Source organism: Molothrus aeneus, chromosome 29, assembly GCF_037042795.1.
Source record: "Molothrus aeneus isolate 106 chromosome 29, BPBGC_Maene_1.0, whole genome shotgun sequence".
NCBI lineage: Eukaryota > Metazoa > Chordata > Aves > Passeriformes > Icteridae > Molothrus > Molothrus aeneus.
The window spans coordinates 277081-292426 of NC_089674.1; the positions used below are offsets into that span (position 1 = coordinate 277081).

The 15346-nt window shown below is 58.6% G+C and overlaps 2 protein-coding genes across 3 annotated transcripts; one reads left to right on the plus strand and one right to left on the minus strand.

Moving 5' to 3' along the window:
* The first annotated feature begins 1031 nt into the window (after positions 1-1031).
* Positions 1032-13653, plus strand: TGOLN2 (trans-golgi network protein 2). 2 transcript variants are annotated; one of them, XM_066567223.1, is made up of 4 exons: positions 1032-1133; positions 1570-2870; positions 3380-3463; positions 12232-13653. In XM_066567223.1, the coding sequence occupies exons 1-4, from the start codon at positions 1064-1066 to the stop codon at positions 12235-12237; spliced, it is 1461 nt and encodes a 486-aa protein (XP_066423320.1). In that variant the 5' UTR covers positions 1032-1063; the 3' UTR covers positions 12238-13653. The 2 variants fall into 2 exon arrangements, with proteins under 2 accessions (XP_066423320.1, XP_066423319.1); XM_066567222.1 differs by lacking the exon at positions 12232-13653 and adding an exon at positions 3922-6095.
* On the minus strand, positions 8691-14737 carry RETSAT (retinol saturase). Its single transcript, XM_066567221.1, has 11 exons — positions 14514-14737; positions 14021-14203; positions 13124-13368; positions 12444-12645; positions 11941-12138; positions 11735-11854; positions 10904-11042; positions 10678-10787; positions 10254-10420; positions 9818-9977; positions 8691-9437 (listed from the first exon to the last, which is right to left on the minus strand). Exons 1-11 carry the CDS (start codon positions 14689-14691, stop codon positions 9292-9294), a joined length of 1848 nt encoding a protein of 615 aa, XP_066423318.1. The 5' UTR covers positions 14692-14737; the 3' UTR covers positions 8691-9291.
* Between the last annotated feature and the right edge of the window lie 609 nt (positions 14738-15346).

Genomic DNA, 15346 nt, shown 5'->3' on the forward strand with positions numbered 1-15346 from the left:
CTGGAAAGGCTGGCACGGGCAGCAGGGACTGCTGGAATGTGCTGAATGGAGCTGAGATTCCCCAGGGATCGGGAAAAAGAAACCATGAGAGGAGAAATTCAGCCGGATCTCCCGCCACACTCCAAGGCAGGATTATTCCCCAGCACCGTGTTGGTTTCCATGTGATGTTTTTCCTCTGTTTTAGGGTTAAATGGAGCAACTGCAGCGGGTCACGGACCCATGGAAGAGTGTGATCCCTGCTGGAGACAGATTCCTGGATATTCAAGCCTGGAGAAGGGAGATTTAACAATCTAAACCAGATAAACAAAAAGAAGTGAACAGTCCTGGGTGCCTGCTGACAGTTTCCTGCTCTGCTGGGAATCGCTGCTGTGCAGCAGGACATGCCTGCTTGGGCCAAGAAAGAGAAACAAGAGGTTATCCAAAAAAGTGAAACAGCATCCGAAAAATAACAGGTATCAAAAAATTTTTTTAAATAAAAAAAATAACAGGGTATTTAAAGAAATTTATATTTAATACCCGAAAAATAGCAGATTACCAAAACCAGCAGGTTCTCCAGAGCTGTCCTGGAGGAAAGGGGAAAGGAAAAGGAAAAGGAGCCCTGATTTCCTGCCAGCTGTCCCCCAACCTCGCCCACTCCAGAACCAGGAGTGCACTCCCAGCACCTGTCTGGGGCTGCAGTCACTGCCTCTCTCACTGACTGCCCGCCCTGGGCTCCCAGGGCCGGGAAACAGACCCGGAACCGGGGGGTTTTACCCCGAACCGGCGGGTTTCACCCCAAACCCTCGCGTTTTACCCCAAAATTCGGTCGTGACCGCCAGGGGGCGCCAATCGCCTCCCAAAGGGACTCTCAAGCCCCGCCCCCAGCCGAACAAGCTCCGCCCCACCCGCGCGTTAACGCCCGCAACCCCGCCCCTTAGCAAGCTCCGCCCCATACAGAGACTCGCCTCCTAAATATTCAAATTTCGCTCAGTCTCCGCCTCCTCGGCGCCGTTCTCGCACCCTCCCCGCTCTCGCGAGAGCCGTGCCCGGAAGCGGCCGAGCCGGCGCTGAGGGCCCGCCCGCCATGGAGGTCCCGCGGGCGCTGCCGCTGCTCTTGGTGCTGTCGGTGCTGCTCCTGGGGCTCTGCGCCGCCGGTACGCCGCGCCGGGACACTGCCGCGGGGGCGGGAGGGGGCGTCGAAGCCCTGGGGCCGGGAGGGGTCAGGCACCGCGCTCGGTTTGGGGGTCTCCTCTGCCCTTGGGGTTCCTCCGCGTTCGGTCACCGGGGGTTCCCCCCCCACTCTTGGCAGCCCCTGATCTCCGTTCCCCCCCCGCCGTCGGTAACCCCCGCTCCCCGCGGTTCACCGGGGGTTCCCCCTTCGCCCTCGGTAACCCCCGTTCCCCGAGATTCACCAGGGGTCACCAGGGTTCACTCTCCGCCCTTGGCAGCCCCCGCTCCCCCGGGGTTCCCGTTCCCCTCTGCTCCCCTCTGTCTCCCCGGCTCCTGTGCCGTGTCCCCCGGGTCCCGCCGCCCCTCTCGGGGTCTCCCCCCGGTGCTCACTGACCGGGCTCCTCGTGTTTGCCGCTGCAGAAGACACCCCGCAGACAGAGTCCGACAGATCTTCCACGGTGTCCCAGGGAGCCGGAGCAGGTGGGGAGCACACCGACACAGCCCCAGGGGACAGAGACGAGCATGAAAACAGTGATAACTCCAACAATGGCAAACCCCAAACAGACACGAGCGGCGGGACCAGCGCAGATGAAAACACGGCAAACAAACAGCAGGAAAACAACCCAACTGTAAATGGCAGCAACGACAAGAAGGAGAAGGAGAAGAAGGAGAAAGAGGAGTCACAGAAAGGCAGCGGCACAGAGGCTGATCAGCCGGGCCAAGGTGGAAATGGCAGTGATGGAACCAGCAATGGAGGAGTTGGAGGACAAGGAGGTGAAAGCCAGAACAGCAACAATGGTAACGGAGGCAGTGGTAACACAGGCAAGACAGGCAGTGATGGCCAGGACAATGCAGGCAGCAGCACTGATGTCCAGGCCAACCCAAACAGTGCCACTGGTAGCCAGGACAATACAGGGACCGGCAGTGTTAGCCAGGGCAGTAAAGACTCCAGCACTGCAGACACGGGCAACCAAAGCAGTGGCACTGATGGCCAGGGCAATACAAGGACCAGCACTAACGATGAAAATGGCAGCCAGAACAACAAAAACAACCAGCAGAACAGTGTCAGCAAGAACGGCCAGGCTGGCAACCAGGCAGGGGGCACTGAGGAGGAGGGCAACAAGGATGACAAGACCAAGGGCAGCAATGACAACGACAGTCAGAACACAAACGGCAGCAACAACCAGGACAACAGCAACAACAACGAGGCCAACAACAAGGGCAAGGACAGCAAGAACACAAGTGGCAGCACCAACCAGAACAGCAACACCCAGGTCAGCACCAGCCAGGACCAGGGCAACACCCAGGATGGCACCAACCAGGACAACAGTGACAAGAACAGGGCTGCCAACAAGGCCAGCACAGACGGGGCCACCAGCCAAGGAGGGCAGCCAGCCCAGGCTGAGAGCCAGGGCAGTGCTGCTGGCGAGCAGCCCCACGGCCAGGACAGTGCTCAGAACTCCCAGGAGGAGCAGAGCCCCGTGTCTCACTCTGCTGCCCCTGCTGGGGATGGTGACAGCTCCTTGGAGAACGAAGAGAGCGCCCTGGAGGACGTGGGCAAGGCTGAGGAGGGCAGTGACACCTCCCTGGAGCAGGACAGGGACAGGAGTGTTCCCTCCCTGCCCAGGCCCCGCTCGGAGAGCAGCCACTTCTTTGCCTACCTGGTGACCACAGCTGTCATTGTGGCAGCCCTGTACGTGGCCTACCACAACAAACGCAAGGTGAGCGCCCTGCCAGCCCTTTCCCCTCCTCCTGACTGGTTCCACACCAGTATCTCCCAGTTTGGTCCACATTCCTGTGGTCCCACAGCGATGGGAGAGTTCCTGTGACCAGGAATGGGTTGGATGTGGTGGGAACTGTGTGTTCTCAGCTCTGCCGCTGGTTTTCAGCTGAGAGGTGAAACCACAAAGGGGTGTGGATCTCTCCATCTTATCTCTGCCAGTTTTCTCCTGGCAGTTTTCTGTAGCAGCATCACAAGGTTGGGGTTGTTTTTCCTCACATAAAGCTGGTTTTGAGGGAGGACAAAAAAAGAGAAAATTCTTCCTGTTTTCTGCTTGTTGAGCAGACCTCATTATCCATCTTGGGAATGGTTGAGTACTGGCATTTACATGTTCCGAGTGCTTGGTCACGGGAAAAGGGTTGTGGGAGCAGGAAAATGAAAATCCAAAGGTGAGCCTGTGTTGGAAGCTGCTGTTCCACTCAACCTGTCTCCATTTTTCTCTCTCCAAAGATCATTGCTTTTGCTCTGGAAGGAAAAAGATCCAAAACTGGTCGGCGGCCCAAATCTGGTGATTATCAGAGACTGGATCAGAAGGTGAGAGCCAGCCCAAAGTGGGGGTGGTGTGCCTGGTGTGTGTTGGAAACACAAAATATTGTCCCTTTGCATTAGAAAGGGTCCCAAAGCCCCAGCTGAGGCAGTTTGGGAAGTACAGTTTGGTGCAGAAACAGGGTTTTGGAGAAAGTGAGACTGAGGAGTGCTGGCAGAGCTGCCCCCGGGCACAGATGGGAGCTGGGCTGTGCTGGATGTCACTGATCAAAGGGTAGGATTTGTGGAGGAATCCCTTTCTTCTCTCCCTTGAAGCCTTGTTCCACCTCTTGCCCTTCAGATGTGCCTGTAATTCTCTGCCACAGGAAGAGGAAAGTTAGGAAGGCAAAGGCAGGAAGGAGCTCGTGCTTGCTTTGGGAGCTTCTCAGCCCACTCGAGTCTGGACAGAGCAGCAGAGTTAATTCTGAGCTTTCAGGCAGTCCCAACCTTTCCTTTTGCCTTTCCAGATCTAATTCCTGCTCAGATGATGGCGGGGGTGCAGTGCTGCCACAGCTGGATTCCACTCCATGGCAAGGAGGGGAGATGCTTTTTGTTTTGCACCTGCACCTTGATAAAACCTCTCACTTCCCTGAATTGCTCCTTTCCCAGCTGCCTTGTTTTCCCCCTGGGTGTCTGACTGCTGGAAAAGCCAGACCCAGGATTTGTGTCCCAATGCAATGGAATTTGCCATCTGCTGGACTGACCCCTCCTTCTGGGGGGGAATTAAGGATCTGCTGCACAATGAGCCATGGGACTGTCCCTTGCCTGGGAACGAAGCTGCCTCCTGCCCCTCCTTCTCCACCTGTTGGGTTTGGATGCTCAGGTTGGGAGCACCTGAGTTCTCTTGTTTGGCATTGACCCAGCACAGACTCGGATTTGGGGTTTCTCTCCCTGATCAGTCTCACACCCAGATTCCCTTTTTCACACGCACCTCTGGCCATGCTGAAGCAGTTTTTGTAGCTCAAATGCTTCGTGCTCCATGCAGGTCTCTTCCCTCCCAGTGCTCCCAGTTCAGCTGTGTGCACTGGGGGTGCTGGTTGTGGAGGAGGGGGTCAGGCTGGCCTATCCATGCCCTGTTGGCTCAGGGATTCAGATGGGAAGATTGCTTCCTGCCCTTGTCAGGTGCAGGAAGGAAGGAAGGTCAGTCCCTGAGGAGTTTGGGGTGAGGGAGGCTCCCAGTCCCTCCAGTGCTGGACTGGTACTGGTCAGCCCAAGGGCTGGTGCCTCACTCACACCTGTGAGGTTTTCATTACTGCAGCTCTACTCCCCAGAGGTTTCTTCAACATGGGATGTTTCTGGAGAGGGCACAAAGTACCTGCTTGGCTCCTGCTTTGGGTTTTTCCAGAAAAAAAAAGGATTTGAGGAGCCCAGAGCTCCTCACGTGGGCACCCAGCTCTGCCACATCAGGTGCCAGGCGTGTGCCAGTCCTGCACTGACTGCACAGGAAGAGTCCCAGGATGGTTAAATTCCTCCTGGGGGGCTTTTTCTGGCCTTGCCAGGCTTGGGAACAATCAGCTCCTCGCCCTGTGCTCACCTTGGACAAGGGCAGAGCTGTCTCCTGGTCACTGTGAAAGCTGCAGCTCTAGTTTTGATTTCCTAATGGTTCATTCCAAGAGGGGAGAGAGGGCCTGGCCTTCTCCAAACCCTAAAAATCATCCTTTCCCCTTTTGCTGGCTCTTGGCAAGCATCAGAGTCCCTCTTGGCTTCGAAGAGTTCTCAGGGTTTCCCTAGGAAACATCTAGGATGCTGAAAGGACTTCCAGGAGTTGTTTGGAGGGAGGGCAAAGGGAAACAGGGCTGGGAATGCAGCTCTGGGGAAAAAGGGTGGGAAGCTCCTGGCCCGGAGCCCCTGGGGAGGGGAGCACTCGTTGGGCACAGCAGGGAGACAAACCCTGCTGCAGTGTGTGGGGCTCCTGTGCTGCTCTGGCCAGGGGTTTTGCAGTGTGTGTGCTTTTTGGAGTGCGACTGCTCTACGCTGCCTTTGTCCTGGTTTGTCTTTTTTTTTTTAATTGAATAATAATTTAGAAAGGCTTTTTATTTTTTCACCGTCTACTTGCTTTTCTATCCTGGGAGCTGTTTCAAACCCTCTCTTGCTCCAGGCTGTGGGAATCCCACCCTGCTGCCAGCAGGGGAGGGGATATTTTGGACCTCAAGCACTGATCCCAGTTGAGCCAAGCGTTCCTTAGGGTGATGAGGACACACCTCAGGGTCTGGGGAGAGGCCGGGCTCACAGCAGGCTGAACTGGGGCGTTTTCCCCCAAAATCTCCCCACCAGCACTTCCCGAGGCTGCTGTGTTCTGCCAACGGCCTGGGCTGCCCCAGACCTCTGGGGTTGCTCCCGGTTTGTTGGGTTTATGGTGTTTATGCAACGTGTCCCAAAGGGATCAAGGTGCACAGAACCTTCTCCCTTTGGACACACGTGTTTTCCATGGATGCTGTCTGTGGGTACAGAGGGGGTTTTTGCCAAATATTCCTACTTCTTAGGCTTGAACCAGCACATGATTTGTTTTCTGCTGCAGTGCAATGCACCTTGCTTGGAAGGATCAGAATTTTTTACAGTTCTTTGTACTGTTTTTCTTTTAATTTTCTGTGTGGTGAAATCAGTAAATGGATTAAAAGAGACACAAAAGGTTGAATTTTCACTTCTCTCTTAGTTTTGTGGTTTTTTTCACATTCTTTGCGTGGTTTTCATTGACACCTGGCACCAAAGGTGCAGGGTGGCTCGTCTTTATGCAAAATAAGATTTTTTTATAAAAAGCCCTGTTTCTGTGAAGCTGTCTGTGCTCAGAGCTCCGTGTGCAGCCGGAAGGAGCCCAGACAGGCCCGGGCCAGAGCGGATTTGAAGTTTCCAGTCTGCTTTCCAGGGCCCAGTATCAGCCCAGCTCCACTGGGTGCTCTCAGGTCAGGGCCCAAGAGGAGATTAAACTGTTCTGGACACAGCTTAGTCCTGAGCTCTGCTCTGGGATTTCTTCCTTCTCCTGCAGAGAGCCCCCGAGGGCAGTGCCAGCGTGTCCCGGCTGGCTGGAGCAGCAGCAGCTGCGACACTGGAGAGGCGCGGAACAGGGAGGAGAAGGTGCCCAGGGCACTCTGGGGAGGGGTTCCTGCCAGCAATGAAGAACGTCCCTCCTTTCCCCCGCCTCCTTTCCCTCCCAGGAGGAAATCCCGCCTTCCCCTCTCCTCCAGGCCTGGCTGAGAGCAGGGAGGGCTCCTGGTTTTCCTGGGGGTGCGTTACTGACAGCTTCCAGGAGGAAAAAAGGGTGGAAAGGGGGGATCACAGGAAGAATCCATGGGGATGTGGGGTTGGCAGAGACCTCGCAGAGCCCCCAGTTCCCAGCCCTGCCGCCAGGGGCTCAAAGCACTGCTCTGCTCTGTGTCCTTAGGGTGATTTCCCAAAACCCCCCTGCATTGTGCTCCCGGAGCTCGTGAACCCCCTGCCTGCTCCCACCCTGATCTCAGAGGGCTGGAAAGGCCCCAGAATACTTTGGCAGGCAGGACAGGTCCTGTCCCTGGTGCAGGAAGCACTGGGGGCATCCCGGGGGTGGGGAGTGCCCGTGGGGTCATGTGGGGGTGGCTGCCCCCGAGCCAAAGTCCATGAGTGGAAATAATGTCAAATAAAATCAGAAATGCTTTGCCAGCTGGGTTGGGCTCTGCTTATCGGGGCAGGACTGAGGCATTGTGATAGAGGCAGTTCAGCAGAGAGGCCCTGAGGGTGGAGGAGCTTTCATGCATGAGAAACTGGGTGAAAGTGGGCACAGGGCTGGAGCTGTGCCCTTCAACCCTCCTGCTGCTCTGCAGAGAGAGCTCTGCACCAGCTGGGGCTGGGCTCTGCTCACAGGGGACAGGATGGGAGGAAATGGCCTCAAGCTGGGCCAGGTTAGGTGTTGGGAAGATTCCTCCATGGAAACAGCAGTCCAGGCCCTGAGCAGGGGTGGAGACCCCATCCCTGGGGGATTCAGCAGCCGTGTGGATGTGGCACCTGGGGACATGGGGCACTGGTGGCCTTGGCAGTTGGACTTGGTGGTCTCGGGGCTTTTCCAGCCCAGAGGGTTCCAGGGTTCTGTGAAATGCTGCTGCAGCCTCTGCCTGACCTCCACTCTGGCCCCCTGGCCTGCAAACCCCATTAACCTCCCCGGGTTTGTTTGATCTCATCTTCCTCTCCTGAAAGCTTTGAGTCCTGCACGGCCTCCTGGGCAAACAGCTGAACCTGGGCTGATCTCACAGCAGGTATTTTCCTTATGGGCAGGGCACAGCCAAGCAAACATATCAGCTTTGCCTCTGCATGACAAATTCCATGGCCTGGGACCGTTTGTGTGGATTAAAAAAACACCAACGTGACTGAGATGGCATTTGCAGGGTTAGAGCTCTTTGGGGTGAGAAAAGCAGGAGGAGAGGCAGGTTTGGGTCTCCTTGGAGCTGCAGGGGGAAGGCTGGGTGTCACTGCACTGTTCTGGGCCTGAATCAGATGTTTCTGCTCTCCAGAGGGTCCCTGGGAAGAGGACCTGGCTCTTCTGCCAGGGATCCAGGGGCAGCCTCAGTGCTCTGGGCACCCTGTGCAGGGCCTGCCCACCCTCCCAGGAACAATTCCCAATTCCCAATATCCCATCCAGCCCTGCCCTCTGGCACTGCGAGCCATTCCCTGGGTCCTGTCCCTCCACCCCTTGTCCCCAGTCCCTCTCCAGCTCTCCTGGAGCCCCTTCAGGCCCTGCCGGGGGCTCTGAGCTCTCCCTGGAGCCTTCTCCAGGTGAGCACCCCCAGCTCTCCCAGCCTGGCTCCATGGCCTGCTCAGGACTCTCTCCAGAAGCTCCACATCCCTCTGGTGTTGGAGCAGAGCTGGGGGAGGCTCTGCAGGTGGGGTCTCACCTGGCTGGAGGTGCCCAGAGCAGCCTCCCCAGTTCCCTGCTGTGCCCCTGGGCTCCTCAAGGGCCTGGCTCTGGCTGATCTCTCCTGGCAGAGCTCACCTTCTCTGCAAATCCCATCCCATCACTGAATTATCTCTCTGCTCAGTGATCTAATCCTCTTTGCCAGATCAGCCTTCAAGCCTCTTTCCAGGGCTCCTTTCCAGCACGGTCACACTATTCCCTGCTCGGTCACTCACACTGCTCAGCAGCTGGCTCCGGGCTCTGTTTTTCCATGCTTCCATGTTTTTCCGTGCTCCATCAGCACATTCCATCCTGCTTCCCCTTCTCCCTCACAACCCCCAGCCCCGCTGCCCCATCATGAGGCACAAACCCCAGGAACATGATCACTATTTTATTGCTTCCAGTCTCACGTGCTTCCCTTCCCATCTGGAGAGGACTTTCATCCTGTTCCCAAGCTTTTACCAGCAGACAGAAGGACTTTGTTGCTGCTAAAGGAGCATCAGCTTGTTCCACAGATGCCTTGGGGCAATGGGGGAGAGCAGCACCCAAACACTGGGAATTCTGGAGGGCTGGGGTCCTGCTGCTCCCAGGAATGACTCTGGAAGCACTGGACAGTCTGCAAGCTCTCACACAGTTCTGGGGCTGCAGGTGGAGGTGGGCTTTGGCTGGGGTCAGTGATCCTGATGGGATCAAGCAGCCACAGGAGCTGCTGGTGCTCCTGTTTTGGGGTTATCTTGACTTCTCTCCTGGACACAACAGCTCCTGGGGACTCCCTTCATGGCCAGGGCCCAGCACTGGACACGATGGTGGAAGGGGATGCATTTTTTTGGCGGGGGTGAGGTCCAACACAATCTGTCTGGGAATAGGCATCGCCCTGGATGAAATCCCTCAGCTTGGCACAGAGACGGGTCTGCTACAGGTGTGTGGCGGCTGGGGTGGTGTGCTGGGGAGCAGGGGCCCTGCTGGGGGATGGCAGCCTTTAGTCTCCCTTCTTGGGGTGGGTGGCCTGCAAGCGCATCTTCAGCCTCGCCACGTCCGCGTACAGGTTGCGCTTGAGGATGGTGCTGGCGCAGATGATGGCTCCCTGCAGGGCCCCCATGAAACCCCCCAGGCACAAATCCTGCCCTGCAAGGAGGGAGCAGCAGATGAGGTCCCCCCGAGAGCAGCCCTCGGTCCCCGCTCCATCCCAGCCAACCATCAGGGGTGGTTTGGGCATCACCTCCCAGCTGCCCCCGCATCATCCCTGGGCTCTGAACCACGACCCCCTGCCCTTGTCTCCAGCAGGAAATCCCCACTGTGCCCTGGGCAGGGAGACGGCCCCCAGAGCTGGGGGAGCACAGCCCTTCCCTCCTCCCCTGGGACCATGGAACTCTGCTTTTCCAGGCGTTATCCCACTGCCCCACAGCGGCTCTTCCCGTTATTCCACTTCAGGATTGCAGGTTTTCCCCGCCCCATCCCGCTCCCCCAGAGCTGTCCTGCTCCGAGGACGCCGGTGGCCCTGTCACCTGTCAGGTAGAGGTTGGGCACGGCCGTGTCTGCCCGCAGGGCGGCAATGGCCTCGGCCTGCAGGCGGGGGATGCCATGGTCAGCGCCGTAGAACTCGCCGTGGGGACTGGCAAGGTAGTGCTGGTTGGTGAGGGGAGAGCCACCCGAGAGGTACTCGATCTGTGGGGGGACAGGGACAGGGACAGGGACAGGGTGGTCATCCTGGGATGGCCATCCAAATCTGCCCAGCTTGGATGGGGATTGGAGCAAGCTGGTCTGGTGGAAGGTGTCTCTGCTCATGATGGGGTGGAACTGGATGAGCTTTAAGGTCTTTTCCAACCCAAACTATTCCATGACTCCATAGTCATTGGGTAGGTAGAGGGGAGGACCCCTGAGCCCCGAGTTTGGGACCCCTGAGCCCCGAGTTTAGGACCCCTGAGCCCCGTGTTTCCTCACCCGGCCCTCGATGCGAGGGTAGAGCTTGTAGACAGTCTGCATGATGGCATCCACAAAAGTCTTCTTCAGGTCCTCATAGTCATCCCCCCTCTTGTGGACCTGCTTGTCCTTCCACTCCTCGAACCACTCGTACCTGGCGAAGGTGACGATGGCCAGCGTGGATTTTCCTGCAGGAGGACAAGGCTGGGGTGCTTGTCCCTCTGCCCACCCTCATCCCACCCTGTCGCTGCCCCAAATCCGGGGGATGTCCCCAGATCTTTGGGGTTCCATGTCCTTCATCCAGGCATCCCAAAGACTGCATTCCATGAGCCCTGCCCAGCTTTGGGATGGATGACCGAGTGGAAACTCCTTGTTCGGGATCACCAAACCCCATCAGGAGTTTTGAAACCCCTCGCAAGCGTTTGTGGCTGGGTGTCAGCCTCACCTGGGTGCCTCATTTCCCAGGTGGGGTCCTTGGACGATGGCGAGGTGACAAAGAGCAAGGGGATGTTGTTGGCAGCTTCTTCTCTGGAGGAAGCCAGGTAGCGCCGCATGCTGCACGAGAGGGAAGGGCTGAGCTGGGGCTCAGGGCACAGCTCCCCCTGAGTCACTGCCCAGGAATCCATCTCCTCACGCTCAACCAAGCACATCCAAGGGGAAGCCAAACCTACATTCCATCCAGGTCGTTCCCTGGGAACATGAAGTAGTTGATGGGCTCCAGCCCCAGCTCCTCCCTCGAGCCGCTGAGGCCCACGAAGACGGTGAAGCCCCCCTCACCAGGGCTCAGCATGTGGAGCTGGGCCTGGATCTCTGCAGCGTGGAGGGAAAAAGGGCAATTAGAGGGGAAATCAGGCTTTTCTAGCATCCTCGGATACAGAGAGTGGTTTCTCCAATCCTGGTGCTTTCCCACCAAACCCTGACCCTTCCCACCCACACAAACCATCCCCTTGCCACTCAGCTGTGACCCTTCCACCCAATGTGCCCCTTCCATCTGGTTGTGACCCTTCCACCTGGCTGTGCCCCTTCCACCTGACTGTCACCCTTTCACCTGGCTGTGACCCTTCCACTTGTGACCCTTCCACTTGTGACCCTTCCACCTGGCTGTGACCCCTCCACCTGTGACCCTTCCACCCAACTGTGCCCTTTCCACCTGGACTGTGCCCCTTCCCAAGCACCTCTGTCCCCTTCCCCCCATCCTTCCCCCTTCCAGAAGATTTTCTAGGACATTCCACCAACTCCCACGAATTTCAGGGCCCTGCACTGTGTATTTTAGGAAAGCCTCGCACCAAACCAGGATTTCCCCAACCACAGCCAATTTGGGCCAGTTAATTTAAGCAGAATGAAACCCCCGCGAAGAAAGGAGCGGCCAGGGCTGGGATTTGCGGGCTTGGCACAGGAGCGCCGGGGGGTTTGCAGGGTTAATTGGTAAATCGGCTTTCCCCCGGGGCTCCGGGCGGGATTTAACGCCGCAACCCCGGCGGAGCCCAGCGCTGACGCCGCACCCGGCAGAGCCCGCGCCTCCGCCGGCAGCAGCCGCTCGTAGGTGTTGAAGATCCCGGCGTCCGAAATGACCACGGGAGCAAAGATATCCACGGAATCCTGGCCTTTCCTGACGCTCACACCTGGCAGGGGGAATCCAGAGGGGGGAGAATGAGGTGCTGGTGAAAGAAGCCCCCCCTTTGGGAGCGGCCCCGTGGCCGGTGCTCACCGCAGGCTCTGCCCTGGGCGTCCAGCAGGATCCTCTGCACCGGCGCCTTCCCAAAGACGTTTCCTCCGGCCCTGCGGATCACGGGGATGGTGTGGAAGGCGATTTCCCCCGCCCCGCCCTTGGGGTACCAGGCGCCGTGCAGGAAATGATTCACCAGGATGCTGTGCATGGAGAAGCTGGCCTTGGAGGGGAGCACACCTGGGAAAAGGGGTGGGTGTGGGCAAATCGTGGGCTTGGAGCTTATCCTGAACGTTTTAAGATGAAGAACACTTTGTACATTCCCTTGTACAGGAATGATGTCAGCCCATGGGGAAGATGAAGAACGCAGAGGGAAAGAGATGGAGATGAGCAATGGGGACGTGTCACCTGCCAGTGACTTGGGGACAAGGATGCTGGTGAAGCATCCACCAGAACATTCCTGCCAACCTTCCAAAAAGGGGGTTCTTACCTTTTTCCTGTTTCTAAGGAGTTTAACGTGACCCCAGGGCCTCCTGGTCACCTACCATAGGTGGGGAAGATGTAGCTGAGGATAGCCCGGAGCTCAGGGTTGGGGGTGAGACCATCCACCACCTCCTTGAGGCTGCGTGAGGCCAGCTGGGAGAAGGAGCAGAGCCGTGGGAGCAGCCTGGAGCAGATCAGGAGCTTGGCCAGGAACCTCGGGAGCATCTTCAGGATCCCCAGCAGCACAACCCCACGGCCAGCACTCTGCAGGGAGAAACAGGGGCTCAGACATGCCCCAGACGTGCTCCAAAGCAGTTTTTCCCCTTGAATTCACTGCTGGGGAGCTGTGGGCAAGGGGAGTGAGTACTGGCTCCCTCAAAAACCTCCTTCAAGAGAAGCTTCCGCCAAAAACTTCCCCATTGAAACTCCTCCAGAGAGCTCCTCCCAAAAAACTTCCCCAAAAAGTTGCCCCCAAAAAAATGGTCCTTGAGAAAAACTTCCTTAAAGACCTCCGCCCCAACTCCTTAAAGAACTTCTTCTTTGAAGAAATCTCCCCCAAACATCCGTGATGCTGCATTTTTGAGGCAGAAAGGGGCGATTTTGCCCGATTTCGAGACTGGCGTGTTTCCCCACGCTTTTGGGGTGATGCCATCATTCCCTGGGGGTGCCCAGCTCCAGGTGCCAGGGGGGCTCCCCTCGCTGTGTGACCCCCCAGACCCAGGCTCCCCTGGTGCTACCCCACCTTCACCAACCGCTGGAACTCGTCGATGGCCGCCGCCTCCCCGGGGAACTGCTCCTTCAGCCTCCGGAAATATTCCCTCTCCCCAGAATGGATGTGGAAGGTCTTGCCAGAGCCCTGGGGGTCCCCCAGAACCACGGCATCGTAAGTGGCCGGCAGCGGGGCCCACTCCAGCTGCCCATCTGTCAGCTGGTCCACCAGGAACCGCATCAGGGAGCCCTCCTGCATCTGCCCCACGTAGTGGATCCCTAAAATAGACATTTTTTCCTTTATTTTCCTTTTTTTTCCCTCTATTTTCCTCTTTTTTCCCTTATCTTCACCTTCTTTTTTCTTTCATTTTCCCACCCCAGGACACACCAAACCCACCATCCCCACCCCATCAGCTCCACGTGGAAAGGGAAAATCTGGGATACACCTGCCTCCCAGCTGGGGTGAATGGCACTGACCACGGTGTCTTTATCTGGTAATTTTGAGTTTTGTTACACTTTGCTATCCATCTCTGCTGTAAATAATCAATCCCAGTGATTCAGGGACATGCAGAGCTGGACTTTGTCTCACCACAAGAAGTTTTCCAGCAAGAAATGTCCTGAGGTGACATCCCCCAGGCTGGGAACCACACAGGGGCTGGCTGTTGGGAATTTGGGGCTTTGGTATCCTACACCCAGAGGGTTTTGGGGTGAAAAGCAGGAGAATGGTTTGTGTAACAGGAGCTGTGTGCAGGGGAACTCCCACACAGCTGTGGGGAATTTTGGGGCTTTGGTGTCCTGTACCCAGAGGGTTTTGGGGCGAAAAGCAGGAGAATGGTTTGTGTAACACCAGGAGTGTACAGGGGAGCTCCCACCCTGAGGGTATCCCCTGCCCCTCCCTGGGCTCCGGGGGATTTGGGGCCCCGAACGGTACCGGTGTCGAACTCGAAGCCCTTCTCGGTGAAGGTGTGGCAGCAGCCCCCCAGCTTGCCGTGCTGCTCCAGCACCAGCACCCGCCAGCCCGCCTTGGCCAGCAGCGCCGCGGCCGCCAGCCCGCCGATGCCGCTGCCCACCACGATGGCATCGAGCTCCGCCGGCACCTTCTCTGCCGAGAACGCTGCGGGACACGGGGGCGTCACCGGCGGGATCCCCACGGAGGAACGGGGACCCCCGGAACCGCCGAGAGACGGGGGGACACTGGGGGGACAATGCCACTCTGGCGGGGTCCGTGACACCCAGGGTGACAGTGCCACCCTGGGGGGGGTCCATGACACTCGGGTGGTGCCACCCCGGGGGATGTCGCTGCCGGGAGTTAATGGCAGCCCGGGGTGCTGGTCCTGTCCCGGGCATGATCCACACCCTGGGCTGGCGATGCTACCCCGGGTCTGGTCCCGCCGGGGCAGTCGGTGGCCCCAGGGGTCCCCTACCTGTCTTGACGACGGTCCTGCGCACCGCCTTGTCGGTGACGAGCGGGCCGGGCGGGCGGCGGCTGTCGGTGGCGAAGGGGTTGCGGCTGCCCGAGCCCCGCAGGAGCACGAGGGAGAGGACGACGAGGAGGAGGAGGAGGAGAAGGGGGACGAGGAAGAGCAGCGCCTGCAGCCCCATGGTGCTGCGGGAGCCGCGCCGTGCCGGGAGCCGGGAACAGCGGGCATGGGGGTGGCTCCGGCGGGGGCGGGGGGACCGCGGGGAGGAGCGGGGGCGGGCACTGGGAGCTGGGACCAGGAAGTGGCTTTGGGCACCGGGAGCTGGTCCTGGGCACTGGGAACTGGGACTGGGCACCGGGAGCTGGTCCTGAGCACTGGGAATTGAGACTGGGCACTGGGAACTGGGACTGGGCGCCGGGAGCTGGGACTGGGAAGTGGCATTGGGCACCGGGAGCTAGGACTGGGAAGTGAGAGCTGACACTGGGCACCAGGAGCTGGCACTGAGAGCTAGCGACACCGGGAGGTGGCACTGGGATATGGGAGCTGGCACTGGCACACTGGGAGCTGGGACTGGCACTAGGCGGTGGCACTGGTGTCGCCAGGTCTGGTCGCCCCTCTGCAGGCTCCGGGAGCCCCGAGGCCCGTTCCGGGCACCCGCCCCGTTCCAGCTCCGCCGTTTGGGCCCCACCCCGCCCCACCCACTTTCGCCCCGCCCACCGGGCCACGCCTCCGCCCCGTGCGCCTCCGTTTCCGCGTCGCGCGGTGCACGAAGGGAATTGTAGTCCCGCGTGCCATCCCTAGCGGGCGGAGGTGCGGACTACAGCTCCCGGCGTGCA